We start from the raw sequence: 24,540 nt of genomic DNA on the forward strand, positions 1-24,540 counted from the left end.
AAAATAAGGGATTAACCCTGCCTGTCATTTCCTTAATGAGTAAGAAAATAAATTACAGTCAAGGAAATAAAAACTCCACTGGACTCTTTAGGGGAAATTTCATCTTATGGGGCCTAAGAAAAATAAAAAAAAAATTTCTAAAAAGGTAAGAGTTACTTTATTTAAAAGTGTCACATTATCAGCAGGTACATAAAAATCAGAGTGCTTATAGCTGAAAAATATTTCCTTAGTGTTTGTTAATCTTAAAAATACTGCTTTGTTGTTTTTAATTGGGAAAAAAGAGAAACCAAATGGATAAACACTGCCTCATTTTGTTATAAGAAGTGTTTTGATTACTATCTAACAGTAGTATTCTTCAAATCTTCTCTTCTCTCCTTCATACCTCCCCCCCCACACACATTCTCTCTTTCTCTCAAATTTCTTGCTAAACAAAAATTGTTAAGGGTGTGTGTGTGTGTGTGTGTGTGTGTGTATGTGTCTCATTTTGCAGATGGTTGAGATCTCTTCAGGATATACCATCACCATCTTGTGGCTTTTTGCCATATTCCTGTTAAGGATTTTAATACTACAAGTGGTTTGCTTTTTTTTTTCCTTTGCAATTGCAAGCATGAAATTTAACATATCTCTTCTTGGTAATCCTCTGTAGGTGCGATGAAATATACTGAGGGCCAGATACAGCCTGCATATCAGGGGTTCCCACCAACGGTGAGATGGTATCTCTGCATTTATGCTGTGTTCTCACATGATTCTAAAACAACCAGTTGAATAAGGAAATCCACTGAAGAGAATTAATCAAAGTAGTTTAACTGTAAAGTGAAATTTTTAGTTTTGTTTTGTGTTTTAGCTGACTCTGTTTTAGTGGTTCCTTTTTATTTGTAAAAAAAATATTGATTGGCAGGAGAGTCTAAATTTCCTTTTTCCTCTGTCTCTGGTTATATTGTTGGGACATTTTCGCATTTCTGTTGTAATATTGCCCCATCTCAGTACTATTTTATTATGTGCTTAAAATTTTTTTCCATCCTCCTCTTTTGTGGATGTTTCCTCCTTTCTCTTTGTCTCTGTGATCTATTTTTCCTTCTTTTCTCTCCTTCCTATACTTCTCATTTTTAGTTTCTTCGGTATTCTTTCTGCATATCACTTTTCTTGTTCAGCTTTCTCTACTAACACCCTCCCCCTTCCCCGTAGCTCCCCATACCACCACCCCCTGCTCCGTTCTTTGTTCCTTCTAATTCCTTCCCCCAGCGGTTGTTCCTGCTCTTGTGCTGAGTACACTGACCTCATCCTGCCTGCTGCATAGGTCTTTTAAGGACATAGCTCCCTGGTAACCCTTAAGCTTCAGGAAGGAGTCTAAATACTACCTTTTCAAGGAAGCCCATCCCTAAACCCAACCCTATATTTACGGGGAAAGGTTTCAAAAGGACAGCCTTTGCTTCCGTCCTAAGAAATGGTTCCTGACTCATTACCTTTCTTATGTTTTTTGGGTTTCTTTTTTTTTTTTTTTAATCGTTCACGTAAGTCTGAATTTCCACAGGAAATGTACTGGAACCTTTTCCAAGCTCATATTTGCCTGTCCAAACTCTCATTTGCATAGGGAGCAATTATTTACTAGTGCTTTGGAGTTGACACTTGAATCTTATAAAAGTGAGTTAGATTATTGGTGGTGGAAGACAGGTTTGGGAAAAGAGTTTGCTATCATTTTGGAAAACAGTTTAAATTTAATTATGGGAAGTACATTTTTTGTCTTTTTCTGAATATCCTGGAAGCTCTTCCATGAGGTAATCAGCTTACATTCAAATAGCTTTTATAATTCCAACTGGGTAAACAGGGCTGATGCACAAAAATAAATTATTTGAGGCAACTAATGTGATTCCCAGTTTATTATGCATTTCCCACATGGATTATGAAAATAACATGGACTTTTATTAGCCCAGGAACCCCAGATTTACTCATCCTTCAGACTCTGAAGACCTCGTAGAATCATAAATACAATAGTCATAGAATCCTAAATACCAAATTAGCATGAAAAATATAGTTGAATAAAGGATATACTACCTTGAGGAAGCTTTTTTTCCTGCTTCTTCTACAATTAATACATGTTCATTGTAGAAAATCTAGAAAACATAGAAAAGAAAAAAATAAAATCTCGGCATCCAGAGTTAACGAAGCACTACTGACATTTTGGTATCTATCTTTTCCTACCTCTTAATTTAATTTTAATTTTGGATATAGTCACTTGGTCCAAAATTTAAAAGGTATGTAAGGTACATAGTGAAAAACAAATGTTCTCTCCTCCCTTATATTGTAGTTCCCTAGCTCCTCTCCATGGAGGCAACCATTGTTTCCAGCTTCTAATGTAGTCTTCCAGAAATAGCCTTTCCATTTACATGCTATACACACACACACACACACACACACACACACTCTGTCTTAAACTTTAATGGTAGCTTTATATACGTACCATTCATAATGTTTTTTCCTCCTTACCCATGTATTTTGAACATAAAATATTCCTTACTAAAATTATGATTGTATGTGTGTGTGATGTTTCAAAAGTCAAATAGTACTACTAAATAATATTCAGTGTTTATTATTATGACTAAGTAAGTCTTATTAGCTGTGTGTCTTAGGGCAACACTACTTAGCTTCTCTGTACTTCCTTCAAATTCTTGACATATAAAACAGGAATATAATAGAATGTATCTTATGGGGTTGTTGTGAAAATTGAGTAAGTTAGTTCTGGTCCACAATCTCTTATTCACAATTCTGAAATCCAGAAAGCTCTGAAATTGAAAGTTCTTTCATAATTTCTTTGGTGGCAAATGCTGGCCCAAACTGACCTAAAGCTATTTAAAGTTTGTTTATCCCTCTTAGTTTGAATTTTCATACATTTTACCATAGAAGTTTCATTTTGATTATAGGATGCTTGTCAGATCCAACTTGATGTGGTAAGTAATGAGTTTAGGCACTGAGTTACCTTTCTAAAATCTGGAAAAAAATCTGAATTTTAAAACACACATGGCCCCAAGGGTTTTAAAGGGTAAGGTGCTATGGACCTGTATATAAAAAGCCCTTAACACAGTGCCTGGCACAATTTATTATTATGTGCTACCGGTTATTATCATCTGAGCCACATATGCACTGTATATACATTCATTTTGGTTTTCTTGGAGTTAATAATCATCTTGGTTTTCTGTTTGCTTGGTTTTAATGTGTCAGTTAAAACTTTTTTATATACCAGCTACTGAAAAATATCCTTTTAAAATATTCAAACACAGATGTAAATATATAAAACTGAAAGTGTATGTATTTTATTGTGTCTCACCCTTCATGGAAATGCAACCTTCTGAGAACAGACACTTGGTCTATTTTGTTTATTTTATCTCCAAGACCTAGAATAGTTTCTGGTACAGAGATGGCACGGAAATCTTTATTGGATCAGTGGATGTGGCAAGTATTTTATCACTTCGTTTCCTTCTCAGCCTGTTCTCTCTTGGAAACTTCTGTCCTCTTGCTCCAATCTGGACCTGCCGCCCTCTGGACCTGCAGGCCCAACTATCATCCTAGTAATTCCTTTTGCCTCTTTCCACTGTTGGGTTTCCTGCCTCCAAAGTTTTTCTCTTCCTTGGTGTAGTCCCTCATTTTGGTGGACCACAATTCATAGACTGAAAAATATTTGAGGAACTCTTCCAATTGCTCTGGCTGCATAAAAAAACTACCTCAAAACTTAGTGTATTATGCCACTACACCCATTTATTATCTCCTGGTTTCTCTGAGGCAGAATTGAGGAAAGGCTCATCTAGGCACTTGTGGCTTGGGGTCTCCCATTAAGGTTGCACTCACATGGGAGCTGGAGTTGGAACTGTAGGTCTACAGCAGATGGGAGTTGGGCTGGCATCTCTCTGTGTAGTTTCAGGGCCTCTCCATTTGGTGTGGCCTTGTTTGGGCTTCTCGACAGCACCGAGCATGGCATAGTTGCACTGCGTATGTAGAGGCTGGTTTCCCTCGAATATCATTGCTCTTCCTTTGTACTTAATGATAGTTTGGTGGGTGTAGAATTCTAGGATGGATTATTTTCCTTCAGGATTTTGAAAGCAGTTCTTTATGGTTTTCTGGCTTTCCAAATTGCTGAGAAGTCTGATGCCATGTTAATTCCAGAGTCTTCATATGTCAGCTGATTTTTTTCTCTAGAAATACTTAGAATGTTCATTTTACCCCCAGTGTTCTGAAATTTCATGTGAATCAGGGAATAGATTTAATAAGCTAGTCAAAGTCCTGCTTGGTTGAATTTTAAGTTCTGCTCAATATTATGTCTCAATAATTGGGTTCCCTCCCATTACTTTATTAATCTAGCTTGAATCATCCTAAGAAACTTTTCCTGACTAACCCCTACCCATATTGGTCATTTTCTGGCTTTCAATTCTTTAGCACCTGTACATGGTTTATAATTAACTTCCAAAACTGAAATTCTTCAGATATTTTAAAATATTTGCTTCATTTCCCCTGAACTCTTTTATATGAAGAAATCATGTTTGCTACTCTTTGTATATCCCTATAGCACCACTGCAGGGACCTAATTCAGTAAGGAATCTAAGAAAGGCAGCCTGTGAGTGAATGCTCTGTGCCTTCCAAGAAATGAGGAGCCTGATTGTTTACTTAATGCTATAGAGAGAAACTGCAGGGTTGTTCTCTTCCTCTCTTTAGGTCGGATGAACCAGTTTCCTTCTAAAGGCCAACTCCTTCCACAAAATACCCAGAAAAGCCACATGATCCTCCTGTGGAGTGGCAGTTTACTATGAATGGAGTGGATTTTCAGTTAATATATTCTATTTAATCAAGCTGTTGTTTTTCCTCTAAGTCTTTAAGATGTTATACAAACTTATTCCTGTTTTGTGATTTGGTGTAAGTGTGTAGTTTATAAATTTTTAAGGTTTTTTTGTTACCTTGTAAAAATGTTTATAATGATATATTAGTTGTGTTGTGTTATGTAATCAATCTACTTGAATCTTTGTTCTTTGACTGTGTATATTGTGGTGTCGAGGATCTATCTTCACCTTGAGAAGGCAGAACATGGGACAAGAGACAACCAGGAAACAAAGAAAGTAAAGCTACTCTGGAGTTGTTTTATTGTTATTTATTTTTTACTTGTTTTGAGACAAGGTCTTACTCTGTTGCCTGGGTTAGAGTACAGTGGTGCGATTGATCATAGCTCACTGCAACCTCAAACTCCTGGGCTCAAGCGATCCTCCTGCCTTGGCCTCCCAAAGTGCTAGGAGTACAGGTGTGAGCCATTGGGCCTGGCCTGGAGTTGTTTTATTTAATCACACACTTAATAGATAAAATTCTCCATTCCTGGGAATAAATGAAGAGATTATCTTTACATCCAAAGCTGATTTCAACTTTAGTTATTTGGATAATAATTAAAAACAAAGTTGAATTAGTCAAATACAAACCAAATAGGATGTAATTCTTCACATCTGGGAGTAAATGAAGTTATATTAGCACTCCAAACTTCAATCCAGGTGATAACCTCAGTTGAGAGGTTACTGGAAAATGGTTGTGATTGATTCAGCTGAAGTCCAATCTGGCATATTATATCCTGTATGAAGAAAGACAATGCGTAGGTCCTGAGACAAAAAGTAGGTAAAAATAAATAAACAATTAAAAGAAAAATAAAAAAAGGCGAGTAGAAAAGCAATGGTCAGCATAAAGTATAGCAAAAATGAAAACAAAAAACCTTTCAAAGAGCCAGAAGTTATTTGTTTTACGCTATTCATATGTGAAAAACACATTCATTTTGCTAATCAGGGATATTGGCATGGTGATTCAGCAGGCCATGTTGTAATTCAATTTGCTAAAATTTAATTAATGTACTTTTAAAGGATAGTACTCTACATGAAAATGAAACTGAATCACCATCAAATAGAGTACTTGTTTTTCCAGTATTCCAGATAGTTTTAAGATGATCTATGTACTACTCTTACATCATCCATTTTATACTCTACAGCTCTAGGATTGATGATTACCGTTCCCAGTCCACCTCCTTTTTTTTTTTTTTAAGAGACGAGGTCTTGCTCTCTTGTCCCCGCTAGAGTGTAGTGACAGGATCATAGCTCACAGCAACCTCAAACTCCTGGGCTCAAGCATCCTTCTGCCTTGGTCTCCCAAAGTGCTGGGATTACATTTGAACCCTATCAAGCACTCCTATTTGCAACAAAAATATGTCTCATAATCTCTAAGCTAAAAATTCATTGTTGCTTGCCCAAGACCAAAACTCTCATAGTGGCTTAATTAGGTAATAATTTAATACAGATTTATATTTTTAAAAACTAAAATTTAACTAAGTTTCCTTAATGAGACCTGACTCTAACTTAAATCTCTTCATTTCTTTGAGCCCCTGTAAAGTAAGGGGGTTTACGTAGCAGTGACCATTCACGAAAATTCTATGACTGTCTGACTTTATAATGTTCAACTGTAGCAATATTTCCCAGCAAAATCAAACTTTTCTTGCAAAACAAAAAAGCCAATGGAGCCCTCTGAATAGTGTTTTTCTAGCTGCAGGTTGCAATCCATTAGTAAATCATGAAATCAATTTAGTGGATTGCATTGCCTGCTGGCATTTTTAAAAACCCAAACTGAAATAGAATAAAACAGAGCATCTCAGAATGCATCTTAGTAGTAAGGGAAATAATGTTTTTGAAATATTTGTTTCAATTTTATACATAAGGTATGTAAACATAAAATGTACATAAAGTCGGGTAGGATGTGTCTTATTCCATTTTCTACACCTATTACAGAACACTGCAGACTGCGTAATTAACCAGATAAGTTTATTTGGCTCACAGTTTTGGAGGTTGGAAAGTCCAAGACCATGGCATTCGCATCTGGTGAGGGTCACCCCATGGCGGAAGGCAGAAGTGAGCATGAGAGAGAGAGAAAATGGGGGCTGAACTCATCCAGGAGACCACTCCAGCAATAACTAACCCATTACCATAACAGTATTAATTCATTATTGAGGGCAAAACCCATGTCACCTCTTAATACTGTCACAATAGCAATTAAATTTCAGGAGTTTTGGAGAGGACATTCAAACCACAGCAGGACTGAAAATCTACGATGTTTGAGAAACCCTGCTCTAAAGCTGTGGTTGTCAACAAGTGGCTGGATGAAGACCTTTCAGGGGATCTAAGAGAGCCTCCCTCTTCCAGTTACAAGTATGTCAATGTGAGATGAGATTTTCTTCTGTGCTTCAACCACATTTCTCAACAGATTGAACGGCAGAAGCAGCTTTGAGAATTTAGCTGTCTTCCTTTAAGCCAGATATTAAAGATATTTTCAATCCTGTAAAACAATTCCACTCTTCTAATTATTTTATAAGAAAAAAATAGTCATTTAAAGCTAAAAAAAAAGCAATTTATGTTAACATGTTTATTATAAAATGAATTAGTATTTTTAAAATTTCTGCTTTAAATGGTGAATATCAATAGCTATAACCCACATAAATAAAAGGTTTTTGGAGCCTTCAACAATTTTTTTAAGAGGGTCAAGGGGTTCTGAGATCAAACAATTTGAGACCAGCTGCTCAGTATGAAACAAAGAGCTTCAGGCCTGACTCCTGATAGGTGCAATTCAGCCTGAGGGCCTTCACCGGAGATCACCAAGCCCCGCCCATTCACCCTGCACTCAAAAGGCGGGAAGCTCCGCCCCGGGTGAGAAGTCTGGCGTGTAAGAGCAGACATTGACGAAGGGCGGGTCTTGTCCGCCCGGAGGAAGTAGCAGAGTATGGGTTCATCCGGCAAGCAAAAACTAGGTCACCGAAGGAAAGGAGTCTCTTAAGCGAGTCTTTGCGACACTGTCGCGTCTCGTTGGTTCCGTGCCGTAAAAGCAGGCTCGGAGCTACCCCCTACAGCGGACGTGCGCAGCAATGGCGGATATGGAGGATCTCTTCGGGAGCTACGCTGACAGCGATGCTGAGCGTAAAGGTGGGATTAGTTGGGCATCGGAGGAGGAATGCGTGTCGAGGCTTAAGCTGTGGAAGCCGGACAGCTGTGGAGGTTCCGGCGCCGCGGGCAAGGGATGGTGTTTCCTCTATTCCTGCCTGAGCGCCCCCTGCACTCCCGGCGGTGGCACTCTCTCCCGGCGGGCGGGGACGGTGAGACAAACACAGAGACTGTGCCTCGAGGTTCTGGGTGTCGGTGGAGCATGAGGTTCTTGGGAGCGGGTGGAGCGAAGGCGGCGCGGGGCAGGGGTAGAGATGCGAGCGAGCCTGCGCAGTCCGGGCAGGAACCTTGGGGTCCTGCTCTGCTCTACCTTGCACAGGACAGCACAGAGTAAGGGCTGTTTGTGAATGAACGGAAATGAGGTGTTTAGGAATATGGGGATGGGGTGGACGAATTTACAGAGAGTCTCAGAATGCCCTCTTGAATGAAACCAGAGCATGGCGTGATGGGAAGCTTGAGATGTTTGGAAGAGGAGTCTGGGACGGATACTGGGATGGGGCTACACATAGGCTTTACGCACTGGAGACAATGTGTCCTCTGAGAGCTTGTGCAGAAACTCCAGAATTTCTTGAGTCTGCGATGTTAGATTAGGGAGCGTATGCAGTCTGTGTTTGTAGAGGAGGGATGAAGGATTTGTTGATGAAAGCGATCCTCCTGCCTCAGCTTCCAGAGTGGCTGGGACTACAGGTGCTTGAAATGTGAATAGGAATTATTTGAAGTGAGAAGGGACCCAAAACCAAGTTCAAAATTCTTGCAACACTTATTCATGCAAAATTCTTGCAACCAAGTAGTGTGTGTATGTATCTATTTATCTATCTATCTGTATTTTCCTTGGCAAAGTGCATTGTTGTGGTTCTTTTTTTTCCTCCCTCCATTTTCTCCAACTCTAGTTTATTCATAATTTATAGAGTATAGCGAAGGGAGCACTAGGTCGAGGTACAGAGAACTAAATTCTGATGTGAGGGCTCTGCTGGGATGGGTATCCGGGAGGCTCTTCTAATTAGGATAAGTGTGGAGGTATAGAGCCCTGTATACTAACTCTTGTTCTACTACCTTTGCTAATGTTTTCATTTTTCCCTCATTTTTACTTGTCTATATCCCATTCACCCTTTAAGACACCGTTCTTTGTGAACCCTCCCATGACTCATTTCCCTGAAGTTGTCCATTCATTTTATAAGTATTTACTGATCCCCTATCATGTTCTAGTTACCTTGCTAGGTATTGGGGATATAATGATGAAAAAATAGTCACCCCACCCCCACAGCTCACATCCATGCTTAATGCATATTTGTTAAATAATTGGATGGGTAGAAGCAATAGTTTCTTTCGCAAGATGTACCCTGCAGTGCGTTCCCATTGCAAATTCAGCGTGTGGCGAAGTGATGTATGGAGATGGTTGCTTCTCTGGGCTTCATGTTTACTTTCTTAAAAGTCCATAGCAGCTCTCTTCCATCTTATCGTTAGATAAAAGAACTCTCTATGATTTACTTCCAATTCTGATATGCTATCCTTGAAGGTTGTTGTTGGTCCTGGAGGTAGTGTGGATGTGACAGGGTAATTTATTATGTATGCTTAGCATATTTCATTATTTCCCTGGTCCGCGAAAGTTGTGGAAAATAACTCCATTTGCCAAGTTTCTTATCATGACAATGTGTAGAACCTCAACATATGCCCAGTGTGTGTCTTTCATGTATAAATGACAGTTCTTTTTAAATTTCTTTCAGCAATGTTTTGCAGTTTTCATTGTGTTGTAAGTCTTGCCCTTCCTGAGTTAAATTTATTCCTAAGTATTTTATTCTTTTAGATACTATTGCAAGTGGAATTGTTTTCTTAATTTCTTTCTTTCTTTCTTTCTTTCTTTCTTTTTTTTTTTTTTTGAGACAGGGTCTCACTCTTTAGCAGGGGCTGGAGTGCAATGGCATTATCATAGCGCACTGTAACCTCAAACTCCTGTGCTCAAGCTATCCTCCTCCCTCAGCCTTCCTAGTAGCTGGGATTACAGGCACATACCACCACACCTGGCTAATGTTTTATTTTTTTTGTAGAGATAGGGTGTCACTATTGCTAAGACTGGTCTCTAACTCATGACCTCAAATGCGATCCTCCCATCTCGGCCCCTCAAAGTTCTAGGATTATAGGTGTGAGGCACTGCGCCTGGCTTTGTTTTCTTAATTTCATTTGGGATTGTTCATTGCTAGTGTATAGAAATAAAACTGATTTTTTTATGTTGCTATTGTACCCTGCAACCTTGCTGAATGTATTAGCTGTAATAGTTTTTTTGTGGATTCTTTAGGATTTTTTTTACAGAAAAGATCATTTCATCTGAATAGAGATAGTTGTGCTTCTTCCTTTCCAATTTGTATGCTATTTATTTTATTTTATTTCTTGCCTAATTGCCCTGGCTAAAACTTTCAGTACAGTGTTGAACAGGAGTGGTGAGGGTAGACATCATTGTCTTGTTCTTGATCGTAGGAAGAAAGCAGCTAGGCTTTCACCATAACATATGTTAGCTGTGGGTTTTTGTGGATTTTTTGTAGATATCCTTTATCAGGTTGAGGAAGTTCTATTCCTGGTATATCGAGTGGCTTTATCATGAGAGGGTATTAGATTTTGTCAAAGGCTTTTTCTGCATTAAGATGATCACATGACTTTCTTTCTTTCTTTCTTTTTTTTTTTTTTTAATTTTTTACCACTGGCCTATCTTAACTGTCTTTCTGTCTTTCTGCCTTTTGAGACAGGGTCTCACTGTGTTGCCCAGGCTAGAGTACAGTGGTGCAGTCATAGCTCACTGCATCCTTGAACTCCTGGGCCCAAGCAATCTTCCTGCCTCACGCAGCCTCCCGAGTAGCTGGGACTATATGCCCAGTTAATTTTTCTAGTTTTTTGTGGAGATGGGGTCTTGGTCTTGCTCAGGCTGAGTTCTGACTCTTGGCCTCAAGCAATCTTTCTGCCTCAGCCTCCCAAAGTGCTAGGATTACAGGTATGAGCCACCATGCCCAGCCTTGTATGTTCTTTTAATATGCTGTTAGATTTGGTTTGCTAGTGTTTTTAAAAATGATTTTTGCATCTATATTCATGAGGGATATTGGTCTGTAGTTTTCTTATGATGTCTTGGTCTGGCTTTGGTATCAGGGTAATGCTGGCTTCATAGAATGAGTTAGGAAGTGTTCCCTTGCTGCAATTTTTTGGCCGAGTTTGAGAAGGATAGGTGTTAATTCTTTTTTAAAGATTTGATAGGATTTACCAGGGAAGCCATCTTGTCACTGGGCTTTACTTTGTTGGAATATTTCTCATTACTGAATCAAACTCTTGGTTCTAGGTGTAGTCAGATTTTCTGTTTTATTTTCAGTCAGTTTTTATAGTTTGTGTTTCTAGGAATTAATCCATTTCATCTAAGTTATCTAATTTGTTGGCACACAGTTGTTTATAATATTCTCTTATAATTCTTATTATTTTTGTAACGTTGGTAGTAATGTCTTTACTTCCATTCTTGCTTTTAGTAATTTGAATCTTCTCTTTTTTTCTTGGTCAGTCTAGCTAGAAGTTTATCAATTTCATTTACATTTTCAAAGAACAAACTTTTGGTTTTCATTGGTTCTCTCCATTGCTTTTCCATTCTCTATTTCATTTATCTCTGCTCTGATCTTTATTATGTCCTTCCCTCTGCTTGTTTTGGGCTTAGTTTTCTTTTTCTGATTTCTTAAGGTGAAAGGTTAGGTTATTGATTTGAGATTTTTCTTTCTTAATGTATGTGTTTACAGTTATAAATTTCCCTTTAAGCACTGCTTTCACTGTAAGTATTGGTATGTTTTGTTTTTATTTTTATTCATCTTAAAATATTTTCTAATTTCCCTTGTGATTTGAGTCCTTGGTTGTTTAAAAGTGTGTTAATTACCCCATATATGTTAATTTTTCTGATTTCCTTCTGTTATTGATTTCTAATTTTATTCCATTGCGGTCAGAGAACATACTTTATATGATTTCAGTGTTTTAAAACTTATTGTGACTTGTTTTGTTTCCTAACATGGTCTATCCTTTAGAATGTTCCATGTGCACTTGGGAAAAATGCATATTCTCCTCTTGTTGGATGGAACGTGTTATTGATGTCTATTATGTCTACCTGGTTTATAGTGTTGTTCAAGTAGTGACATTCAAGTCCTCTGTTTCTTTATTAATATTTTGTCTAGTTCTAGCCATTATTGAAGTCTGTAGCTATTATGTTGTACTATCTGTTTCTCCCCTCAATTCTGTCGGTTTTGTTTTTAGGTGCAGGTAGGTTTATAATTGTTATATCTTCATGATGGATTGACCCTTTTATCATTTTATAATGTCCTTGTCTCTTGTAATAATTTTTGTTTTAAAATCTATTTTGTCTGATATTAGTATACCCACTATAGCACTCTTTTGGTTACTATTTACATGGAATATCTTTCTATGCTTTCTCTTTCAACCCATTTGTGTATATATTTGGTCCTAAAGTGAGTCTTTTGTAAACAGTGTATATCCATTTGGGTCATTTTTTTAATTCATTCTGCCAATTTCAGCCTTTAATTGGAGAGTTTAATCCATTTACATCTAAAGTAATACTGTTAAGAAAGGACTTTTGCCACTTTGCTTCTTGTTTTCTATTGTCAACCCTTTTCCCCTCAATTCCTCCGTTTTCTAGTATAACTGTTTTGATTCCTTTCTTGAGTCTTTCCCTGTGTATTTTTTAGTTTTATTTCTTTGTGGTTACCCTGGAGATTATGATTAACATCTTAGTTTAACAATCTAGTTTGGATTAATAACACCTTAATTTGTTTATTATTTATTTGTTTGTTTACTTTTGAGACAGGGTCTAGCTCTATTACCTGGGCTAAAGTGCAGTGGTGTCATTGTAGGTCACTGCAACCTCAAACTCCAGGGATTAGGCAATCTTCCTGCCTTAGCCTCCTGAGTAGCTGTGCTACAGGCGTGTGCCTCCATGCCTGGCTATCTTTTTTTATTTTTTGTAGAGATGAGGTCTCACTATTACCCAGCCTGGTCTTGAACCCCTGGGCTCAAGTGATCCTCGTGTCTTGGCTTCCGAAAGTGCTAGGATTGTAGGTGTAAGCCACGGTGCCTGGCCAATAGCACCTTAATTTAACTAGTATACAAAGACTTTGTTCCCATATAGTTCCATTCTCTCTTGCATTTATGTTGTTATTGTCACAAATTACATCTTTATACATTGTCTGCTCAATGACATAGATTGATAATATTGTTTTATGCAGTAATCTTTTAAATCTAGTTGAAAAGAGAAAAGGAGTTACAAACTAGAAATACATTAATATTGGCTTTTATAGTTATGTATTTAGTTATCTTTACTGATGTTATTTCTTCATGTGGATTCAAGTTATTGTTTATTGTTCTTTCATTTCAGCCTGAAGGACTCCCTGTAGCATATCTTGTAGGGAATGGTCTACTAGCAGCAAACTCTCAGTTTTTGTTTATCTGGGAATGTCTTAATTTTGACATTTTTGTTTTCATTGAGAAATTTACATAACGCAAAACTAACCATTTAAAGTGAACAATTTAGTGGTACTTAGTATAATTACAGCATTGTACAACCACTACCTCTATCTAGTCACAAAGTATTTTCATCCCACTAAAGTAAAACCCTGAATGCCTTACTCACTTATTCCACATGTGTTCCTTCTCCCAACACTTGTCAACCACCAATCTGCTTTCTGTGTCTGGATTTACTTATTCTGGGAATTTCATATAAATGGAATTATGCAATGTGGTCTTTTGTGTCTGGCTTCTTTCACTTAGAATAATGTCTTCAAGTCATTGTAGCATGCATTAGTACTTCATTCATTTTTAATGACTTAGTATTCCGTGGTATGTATATATCCCAAATTTGTTAGTCCACTGATCTGTTGATGGACATTAGATTGTTTCCACCTTTTGGCTATTTGAATAGTGCTGCTATGAACATTTATGTACAAGTATTTGGGTGCCTGTTTTCAATATTTGGGAGTATATATGTAGGAGTGGAATTGTAGAATCATATTTTAATTCTTTAACTTTTTGAGAGATGGCCAAACTGTTTTCCACAGTGGCTGAACCATTTAACCTTACCACCAGCAATGTACAAGGGTTCCATTTCTCCACATCCTTGCCAACGCTTATTTTATGTTTTCATTTTTATTTTTTAAATATAGCCATCCTTGATGGCGTCAAGTGGTATCTCATGCTATCTCATGATGGTTTCAATTTGCATTCCCCTAAAGGCTAATGAAGTTGAACATCTTTTCATGTACTTTTTGGCCATTTGTGAAACTTTGAAGAAATGTCTGTTAAAATGCTTTGTCCTTGATTGATTGCTTGATGGAGATGGGGTCTTGTTATGTTGCTTAGGTTTGTCTTAAAATCCTGGGCTCAAGCAATCCTTCTGCCTCAGCCTCCTGAGTAGCTGGGATTACAGTCATGTACCACTGTGCCTAGCCCTTTGTCCATTTTTTAAATCGAGTTATCTTATTTTTGTAAATGTTGTTTGTATATTCTAGATACTAGACACTTATCAGATGTATGATTTGCAAATATTTTTCTCTATTCTGTAGGTTGTTTATTCACTTTTTAAAACTTTTTATAAATTTATGGAGTATAAGTGTAATTTTGTTACCTAGATTGCATAGTGGTCAAATCAGGACTTTTAGGGTATCTGTCACCTGAATAACATACATTGTACTCATTAAGTAATTTCCTCCCCCTCCTCACCCTTCTGAGTCTCCATTGTCTTATCATTCCACTGTCTACATCCATGTGTTTTTTCACATTCTTAATGTTTTTTGTTGCACAAGTTTTTCATTTTGAAGAAGTCTAATTTATCTATTTTTTTCTTTTGTTTCTTATATCTCAGTTTTTGAAGCATAGTATTGCTGACTATAAAATTCTTGGTTGACAGTCCTTTTCTTTCAGCACTTTGAATATGTCACCTTATGGAAACCTTTTGGCTTTCATAGTTTCTGATAAGAAATCAGCTATTATCCTTATTGAGGCTCCCTTGTATGGTATGAGTTGCTTCTCTTTAGCGGCTTTTGGGATTCCTTCTTTGTCTTTGGCAATTTGGTAGTGATGTGCCTCTTTAAGCTTGTCCTATTTGGCATTCATTGAACTTCTTGGATGTTTTCAGCCATTATTTTTAAAAATATTCCTTCTGTTTTTTTCTCTCTTTTTCTCCTCTGGGAGAGGAGGCGTCATTATGTATATGTTAGGATACTTGATGGTGTCCCACAAGTCTTTTAGGCTCTGTTCATTTTTCTTCTTTCATTTCTCTTTCTGTTCTTCAGACTGGATAATCTGAATTGACCTGTCTTCAAGTTTGCTGATTCTTGTTCCTGCTCACATCTGTTGAGTCTCTCTAGTTAATATTTTATTTCCATTATTGTACTTTACAATTCCAGATTTGGTAATACACCATTTTCGTGTTTGGTCTTCTTCAGGGACAGTTTCTAGCCTTTTTCCTATCTATGGACCATACTTTCTTGTTTCTTTGCATGCCTTATAATTTTTTATTAATTACTGGGTATTTTAAATATAATGTGGCAACTTAGGAAATCTATAATACATTCTGTCTCCTCCGTAGGATTTTTCATTGCTGTTTGTTGTAGCAGTAGTTGTTTATTTGTTTAGTGACTCTTTTTTTTTTTTTTTTTTTTTTTTTGAGACAGTCTCGCTGCGTTGCCCAGGCTAGAGTGAGTGCCGTGGCGTCAGCCTAGCTCGCAGCAACCTCAAACTCCTGGGCTTAAGTGATCCTACTGCCTCAGCTTCCTGAGTAGCTGGGACTACAGGCATGTGCCACCATGCCCGGCTAATTTTTTCTATATATATTTTTTAGTTGGCCAGATAATTTCTTTCTATTTTTAGTAGAGACGGGGGTCTCGCTCTTGCTCAGGCTGGTCTCAAACTCCTGACCTCGAGCGATCCAACCTGCCTTGGCCTCCCGGAGTGCTAGGATTACAGGCGTGAGCCACCGTGCCAGGCCTGTTTAGTGACTCTTTTGAACTACTTTTGTAAAGTCTTTAATCTTTGTTGTGTGTGGCCATTGAGGTCTCTTTCTGTTAACTTAGTGGTCAGCGAGTGGTTGGACAGGGTTTTCCTTAAATGGTTAGAACCCCTAGAATCTCCCAGTCTTTCCAGGTTGACTCTGTGTGTGTGTTGGGGCATGCTTTCAACACTCAGCCAGGCAGTGTGCAACCCTGCCTTTGCCTTCATTGTCTTCTTGTAGAGAGCCTGAAATTCAGCCAGAAGTGAGAGCTTAAGGCCTTCTCAGTTCTTTCCTGAGCATGTGCATGGTCCTCAACATGGTGTGACGTTCTATAATAGATCTCCAAGAATATGTAGGAGCTTTTTAAAATTCCTTATTCCTCATATCATTGAATTCCCCAGTCTTTCCTCCCAAGGTTTTTGGTGACTCTCTTGTTTCCCCTAACTGTTACTATCCATTGTTCCTGGCAGAGGTGACTAGTACATTTGCCTGTTAATGTTTTTGACAACCCCCACTCCCCCATGTAGCATGTAGCTGCCTTGGCACTGGGAGTTCCAAGATAGGTGAGATGAAGGCAAGCCCTTTGAGCTAGTCCTTCAGGGAGCCACCAGACAGGTCAAAACTAACAATCACAGTTCTTCATAAATAAGGTCCATTCTGCTCCCTCCAGTAGTGGTACCTGTACCAGAAATGCAGGCTGTTACCTTCAAGGCACCATCAGGCTAGGGAGCTGGGGATGGGACCAGGGTAAGTTAATATACCACAAAGTTCTGATGGTTTACTGAGATTCAGCTAGTTTTTCTTGAGTAAGCATTCTCCTGGTTGCTCCAACTTTTGATTAGTCTTCTGAGTACTGAGAAGTGGATTCTAACAGTTTTTGCCAGTTTCTTCATTGCTTTTATGTCGGGAAGGACTTTTGGGGTACTTTACTCTGCCTTGTTTTGCTGATGTTACCCTGTGTTTATATAATCCCATAGATTCTGATTCTGGGTCTGACTCAGATTCTGATCAAGAGAATGCTGCTTCTGGCAGTAATGCCTCTGGAAGTGAAAGCGATCAAGATGAAAGAGGTGATTCAGGACAACCAAGCAATAAGGAACTGTTTGGAGATGACAGTGAAGATGAGGGAGCTTCTCATCATAGCGGCAGTGATAATCACTCTGAGAGATCAGACAATAGATCAGAAGCTTCTGAGCATTCTGACCATGAAGACAATGACCCCTCAGATGTAGATCAGCACAGTGGATCGGATGCCCATAATGATGATGAAGATGAAGGTCATAGATCAGATGGAGAGAGCCACCACTCAGAAGGAGAAGGTTCTGAAAAAGCACATTCAGATGATGAAAAATGGGACAGAGAAGATAAAAGTGACCAGTCAGATGATGAAAAGACACAAAATTCTGATGATGAGGAGAGGGCACAAGGATCTGATGAAGATAAGCTACAGAATTCTGATGATGATGAGAAAATGCAGAACACAGATGATGAGGAGAGGCCTCAGCTTTCCGATGATGACAGACAACAGCTGTCTGAGGAGGAAAAGGCTAATTCAGATGATGAACAGCCAGTGGCTTCTGATAATGATGATGAGAAACAGAATTCTGATGATGAAGAACGACCCCAGTTGTCTGATGATGAGAAAATGCAAAATTCTGATGATGAAAGGCCACAGGCCTCAGATGAAGAACATAGGCATTCGGATGATGAAGAGGAACAGGACCATAAATCAGGTAATACATTTATAAGAACCGAAATGGTTTAGGAGAAGCATCCAGATACAGCAGTGGCCCATTTGTTCTTTTTTTCATTCCCATCTTTATTACCTTGTTTTTTTCTTCTGTCCCCCATTTCAACCTTTTCTAACTCTATGTTTTGCTTCTTGTAAATCTTTCTAATCCATTTATTCTTTCTGTTTCCCTTCTGTCCCTTGATGATAGATCATGGGAAAAACAATTTAAATAGGACAGTTTTAGAGAGGTGTGTATGGTGCTAGAGGAGCTAGATAATGAGTTGGTTCCATTTCAGTGGGTAAAGAGCGTGCCTCATGTGCCTGGGGAAGAAAACGATGACATTGAAATGTCCCCATAGGGTAGCCGTACTGAGATGTGGGCACTGAGATGTTCCAGCTCAGATTTTTAAAATCCAAAATTTGATCATCCAGAGGTAGTCAGGCTCTAAGGAGTTTACTCAAACTAATCAAATTTACAAAAAACTAATGTATAAAAATTGAATTGTAAAATTGTTTCAAGAGGACCAGTTATTTCTTCCTTATCATTGCATTCTTTCTTTGGGGGAAATCTATAGTGGATACCAAATTATAATAATCAGGAGGTTGCCTAGGGAGTATAGCATCTAGAAAATGTAAACATGGCTGGATGATCTCAGTGGACAGTGTTATGAGCTATTCCAGTTTGATGTGTGAGTCCCCACCCTACAGAGATGAGCTTGGGTCAAAGCACTCATTCCTTAAAGACTATAGGAAACATAACAGCCAAACTTGGGCTTCTGCGTCCCTCTTATATAATTGTCAGTTAGACCATTCTAATCAAGTTAACATATCCTTCCTACAGAATGTAAAAAAAATTAGAGATCACATTTCTTTGTATTATATAAAAGTCACCTTAATTAGGTTGAAGTCTTCCTGAAGTATTGTCTGGATTGCTTCATTTCTGTAGGTGATTGGTTATATTAATTACATTTTGATCCTGTCCTCTTAGAGAGCTTAAATGTAGGGGAATCTTTTCCTCTGTAACACATACCTCACAGGATAGCATTCAGAACTACATTTTGGCATTATTGGGAGAAGAGGGCAGAATATTTCCAGAGATGTATACAGGTCTGTGCAGACTATTAGTATAGTAAATACTCAATAACTAGTCCAGAGTAGGGTTGTTTATATCATTATCAGAATCTTTGAGGCTCATGCACTACCTCCTCAATACCAGCAGATTAACTGAAGGTTAGAGTCATAGTAGGGAATCTTGTAGCTGGTCATCCTGCTTAAGAGTTACTTGTACTATGGTTTGGTTGATTTTCGTCAAGATTTTAGGAAAATAATTATACCATCTAGAAATAGTGATATATTTGTCTCTTCCAATATTTTTACCTTTTTTCTTCTGTAATTTGTTTTATATAAATTTGATCATAAGTTTCAGTACTAGTTTGCTCATTTCTACCAAGTTTTTCTGCTTTCAGAAACCAGTGTTCCTTTTTTAAATTTTGCTCTTAAGTTAACATATGGTAGAGTTTTTTTTTTACCTGTGTGTACAACTCTCTGTTAGTTGTAATATATGTATAGATTTGTGTAACCACCACCATAGTCAGGATACAGCAACAGTCCCCAACCTTTTTGGCACCAGGGACTGGTTTCATGGAAGACACGCAAGGGTGTCGGGTGGGGGGAGGCAGAGCTTAGGCGGTGATGGGAGTGATGGGGAGCAGCTGTAAACAACAGATGAAGCTTTGCTGCTCACTCACCTGCCCGCGCTCACCTGTGCAGCCTGATTTCTAAGTTTTATGAAAGACAATTTTTCCATGGGGTGCAAGGGGGGTGGTTGGGAGCGTGGGCTCAAATGGTTATGCACAGCCTGGTTCCCAATAGGCCAAGGACCAGTACCGGGCTGCGCCCTAGGGTTCGGGACCACAGGGATATAGAACAGCTCTGTTGCCCTAAAAAACTCCCTTTGTAGTTAACCCCTCCTCCACCCCAATCCCTGGCACCTACTGGTCTTTTCTGTCGCTATACTTTTATCCTTTCCAGAATGTCGTATAAATGAAGTCATATGGTAAGTATGTAGCCTTTTCAGATTGGCTTCTTTCACTTAGCATAATGCATTTTAGATTCATCCAAATTGTTACGTCTATCAGTAGTTAATTCATGTTTATTGTTGAGTAGTATTCCATTGTATGGATATACCACAGTTTCTCTCCAATGTTGCTTTTAAAACATAAAATTCAAAGTTATAATGCGACTGTGATTATCCAGAACTTCTAATTCTACTCTTACAGAATCTGCAAGAGGCAGTGATAGTGAAGATGAAGTTTTACGAATGAAACGCAAGAACACAATTGCATCTGATTCAGAAGCAGATAGTGACACTGAGGTGCCAAAAGGTACCCCTATTATTTTTTTATATATGTATGTATTTCTGTATCTCTTTCTGTATTTAATTGTAGTGCACTCCCAACCCTGAGTGTTTATCCCAGATTGCAAGACCAACAGAAAATAGTGTAGATACACTTAGTGTACCCAGAGAAGTTGTACAGATATTAGGGGCTCATACTTAATCAGTTGCAGAAGAACCTAACACTTTGTTTATGGTTAGAGTGAATCCATTGTTGGGGGCTGAACTTCTGGTTGGGATGGAGGTGACTATGTCCATTCTTCAGTTTGAATCATGACAGTCCCAGAGCACCTCATTTTTAAGTTTTTCACAGTTTAATATCTGATGAAGAAACTGATTCTTTGAGCTATGGGTTAGATGAAGAGTTTATAAAAATCCAGTGTCCAGATGTGGTGGCTCATGCCTGTAATCCTAGCCCTTTGGGAGGCCCAGGCGGGAGGATCACTTGAGCCCAGGAGGTTGAGGTTGCAGTGAGCTATGATGACACCACTGTACTCTAGCCTGGGTAACAGAGCAAGACCGTATCTCAAAAACAAAAAAACACTAAACTAAAAACAAAAAAACCCAGTGTTTATTTGTTGTAAGGACTAAAGGAGATCTACTTATTCACTTCTTTTTGTGACTATGTTTGCAAATAGCAAATCACTGTGCAATGAAGATGTTAGTGTAAGTTACAGCAAACATTATTTATTTAAGAGATGAGATCTTGCTATATTGCCCAGGCTCGCTATATTGCTTGGGCTCAAGCAATCCTCTTGCCTTGGCCTCCTGAGTAGCTAGGACTACAGGTGTGTATCACCACACCAGACTAATTTTTAAAAATTTTTTTTAGAGATGGTGCCTTGCTGTGTTGCCTAGCAGCTCCGGGGCTCAAGTGATCCTCCCACCTCAGCCTCCTGAGTAGCTAGGACTACAAGTGTGAGCCACTGCGCCTGGCTAATAATTTTGAAAGATACTTTGATTATGTACAGCTATTACTGTGCTGAATGGTAATTAGGTATTAATGTTAAATAGCTTATGTAAATTATCATAAGTAACATAACTAAAGGAAACATTTAGAGGGCCAACTAGAGAAAAAAGGAGAGAGCTGGACAGAGCAGCATGCTCTGGGATTTAAAGATCTATAACTGGTAGTTATGTGCATAGACTTTGGAATTAGATGATCCAAGTTAGAATCTTTCTATCTTCCCTTTCCAACTATATGATTTTGGTCAAATTAGTTACTTATTAAGCTTCAATTTTTGGATTTGTAAATGGGAGATGATGCTAACAATCTTATGGGTTATGAGAATTAGGTAAGATATGATCATTTTTGTAATTTGTTCACAGATATTATTGAGAATCTGCTGTGTACTAGTACTATTCTGGGCACTGGGAATGTAGCAATGATCAAAACAGATAAAAACCCCTCCCTTGTAGAACTCACATTCTGTTGACAGGATAGGGAGACTAGTAACACAATAAGTAAACTAAATATATAGTATATTGGATGGTGATAAGAACTAAGAAGAAATTAAATTAGGAAGGTGCATGAGAGTGGGTGGGTAGGGTTGTAGTTTTGATGATTTTTATCATATAGATGAATGAAGATCATATAGATTTTAATTGTTAAAATAACTTTTTTGAAGTGTTGATTAATTTCACACTTCTGTGGATGAGTATTTACAAGATGGGTTTATCACAAAAAAGATATTTTTTGTATTGATATATTCAATACCCTGGCCTTCCTCTCCTCCTCTTTTTCAGTGATCTTGTCCTCTACCCTGTCTCAGTAAGTCACTCTCATAGTTTTATGCTAGACCATGTCGTTACCAATAATTGTAACTCTTCTATAATCTCAATTTTTGTCAGTCTGCTTTCTGACCAACCTTCTATCTTCTATTTACCCACTTTAGTAGCCCACCTTGGTTTATTATTTTATGTAGATTGTTGTTGTTGGTTTTTGCCTATTCTAGGTGATGTTCTGCCTATGAGAATAGGGCCTGGGTAGACATGGATCCGTAATTTTGAAACTTGGGGGACTTACGTAGAGAATAAACCCCAACTTTGAGTAGACTGTAGGAAACATTTGGCCCCTGGGGAATAAAGACAAGTGGAAGAACAAGGTCACAGAAAGTGAAGGGCGAAAGAAGTGCCTCCTGTGCAGCTTTGCCTGTCACTGGATCTGCCCCCTCCTGTTCCACACACAGTCTAGTCAGGTCTTTGAGAGCCAGGCTCAGAGTTGCGTTTGGGGTGGTGTCCTGGTGCTGGTCCAGAAACACTGAGAATATGTCAAAGTGATCAACTTTGAAGAACCTTAGTCACAGATACTAATACTGCACATTTTTCCTCCTGCGTTGAAGATAATAGTGGAACCATGGATCTGTTTGGAGGTGCAGATGATATATCTTCAGGGAGTGATGGAGAAGATAAACCACCTACTCCAGGACAGCCTGTTGTAAGTAAAATTACTGATGTGAACTGGGCCCCTTATTCAAGGCTGATAAGTAAGACGTTTCAGAGATGAAAGATCTCTTTTACTCCAGGAAGAGGAAGTCGATAAATGAATTGTAATGTGGAAATACAATAAACAGATGACTTTCTTAGTTATGTAGAGAACCCTTGGTTATAAGGGGGAGTAGAAATAACTGCCCAACATGAGTTGGTGCCATGCCTTAGAGGGCTAGACTGGGAGGACCTGTGATTTGAGAACCATTGAAGTGTTTTTCTTGTTCATGCCAAGAATTACATGCTGTATTGATAATCTTCCGAGATTTATTAAAACAGATTGACTTCATATTGAAATATTAATTTCATACTTCTGTTGATGAATATTTGGAAGATAGAATTATCATAAAAGATATTTTCTTGTACTGATGAATCCAGACTGATCTTCTTTCCCATGAAGTTTTTGCAGGGTGGGGGGGTTAGGTTGGGGATTAAGGGCTGCTTTAGTCCTGAAGGGATGTCTAACTATTCTTCTTGCTCATCTGAATAATTAAAGTGTGACGGTTGGACTAGGCCATTTCTAAGATCCCATCTAAAATTCTGATTCTTTTCTTAGGATGAAAATGGATTGCCTCAGGATCAGCAGGAGGAGGAGCCAATTCCTGAGACCAGGATAGAAGTGGAAATACCCAAAGTAAACACTGATTTAGGAAACGATTTATATTTTGTTAAACTGCCCAACTTTCTCAGTGTAGAGCCCAGGTAAGGGAATCAATTAAAATTTTTTCTGGATGTTGAATTAGAAATATATGGAATGTTAATGTTTTTCTTACTTTACATTGAGTTGACTAATCACAAAAATGGAAAATGAGTTATGTATCTCTAAAAAAATTAAGCATATCTCAAGATAGACAAGGTATGTATGGATAAAGGAGACTTAATGCTTATGATTGCTTTTAGTAGTTTGGTACTTTCTTATGAATTAGCAGACATCACAAGTCTTCAAGATATTTTTTAACTAGTAGAGCCCTGAAAAAGCTGAAATTCAGAGTAACGAAATTTGCTAGAGAAATGCAAATGTCCACTGTAGCTGCCATTGTTGATCTATTAATAGAAAAGCTAATGGTTTTGGACAATTAAACAGTGTTGATGAGTACTATTTACTAAGTTTACTCAAGATCTTGTGCAATTTAAATTTTTTTTCCCCAAGCAAAATTATGTGGAAAGCTAGAACATATGTAGCTTCTTTAGAAGAGTTATACAACAAGAATAAAGAATATTTTGAATATTTACCTTTGCTTGTACTTTATTTCAAGCAATATTTATTAATGCCATATTTTAAGGAGGTACAGTAGTTTGAATACTTCTTTGAAGTTAAGCATGAAGATATTTGACCATTAGGATTTAAAAAATTATATTATGATTTTTTGATACAGTGTTATGTGTTAATAAAGATATTACTACATCGCAGTAATATTCTTTATAAAATATGATTAATAGTTTATTTTGAAAATAATTTATAGACCTTTTGATCCTCAATATTATGAAGATGAATTTGAAGATGAGGAAATGCTGGATGAAGAAGGTAGAACCAGGTTAAAATTGAAGGTACATTTGAAAATGATATTTTGTTTCCTGTTATATCAACAAATAATTGTGTCTTGAGAATATCAAAAACAATTTTTTTTGTATTTTTTAGTTGATATGTCATAGTTGTACATATTGCCTTTACAGAATTGCTTTTTTTAAGAGACAGGGTCTCGCTCTGTTGCTTAGGTTAGAGTGCAGTGGCATGATCATAGCTCACTGCAACCTCAGACTCCTGGGCTCAAGCGAACCTCCTGCCTCAGCTTCCTGAGTAGCTGGGACTATGGGCACATGCCACCACACCCAGCCAATTTTTAAAATTTTTTGTAGAGATGGGGTCTTATTGTGTTGCTCAGGCTGGTCTTGAACTTCTGGACTCTAGTGATCCTCC

At 38.0% G+C, this 24,540-nt stretch overlaps 1 protein-coding gene across 3 annotated transcripts in view; it reads left to right on the plus strand.

Moving 5' to 3' along the window:
* Positions 1-7,745: 7,745 nt before the first annotated feature.
* LEO1 (LEO1 homolog, Paf1/RNA polymerase II complex component) overlaps positions 7,746-24,540 on the plus strand; it is a 33,422-nt gene continuing 16,627 nt past the window's right edge. For 2 of the 3 annotated variants that reach the window (XM_069459767.1, XM_069459768.1), the window contains exons 1-6: positions 7,746-7,979; positions 16,986-17,741; positions 20,020-20,124; positions 22,478-22,572; positions 23,179-23,324; positions 24,086-24,170. In XM_069459767.1, the coding sequence (XP_069315868.1) occupies positions 7,922-7,979; positions 16,986-17,741; positions 20,020-20,124; positions 22,478-22,572; positions 23,179-23,324; positions 24,086-24,170 (1,245 nt within the window). In that variant the 5' untranslated portion in view covers positions 7,746-7,921. The remainder of the gene's footprint in view (positions 7,980-16,985; positions 17,742-20,019; positions 20,125-22,477; positions 22,573-23,178; positions 23,325-24,085; positions 24,171-24,540) is intronic. The other variant, XM_069459769.1, reaches the window with a different exon arrangement.

This window comes from Eulemur rufifrons, chromosome 2, assembly GCF_041146395.1.
Source record: "Eulemur rufifrons isolate Redbay chromosome 2, OSU_ERuf_1, whole genome shotgun sequence".
Taxonomy (NCBI): domain Eukaryota; kingdom Metazoa; phylum Chordata; class Mammalia; order Primates; family Lemuridae; genus Eulemur; species Eulemur rufifrons.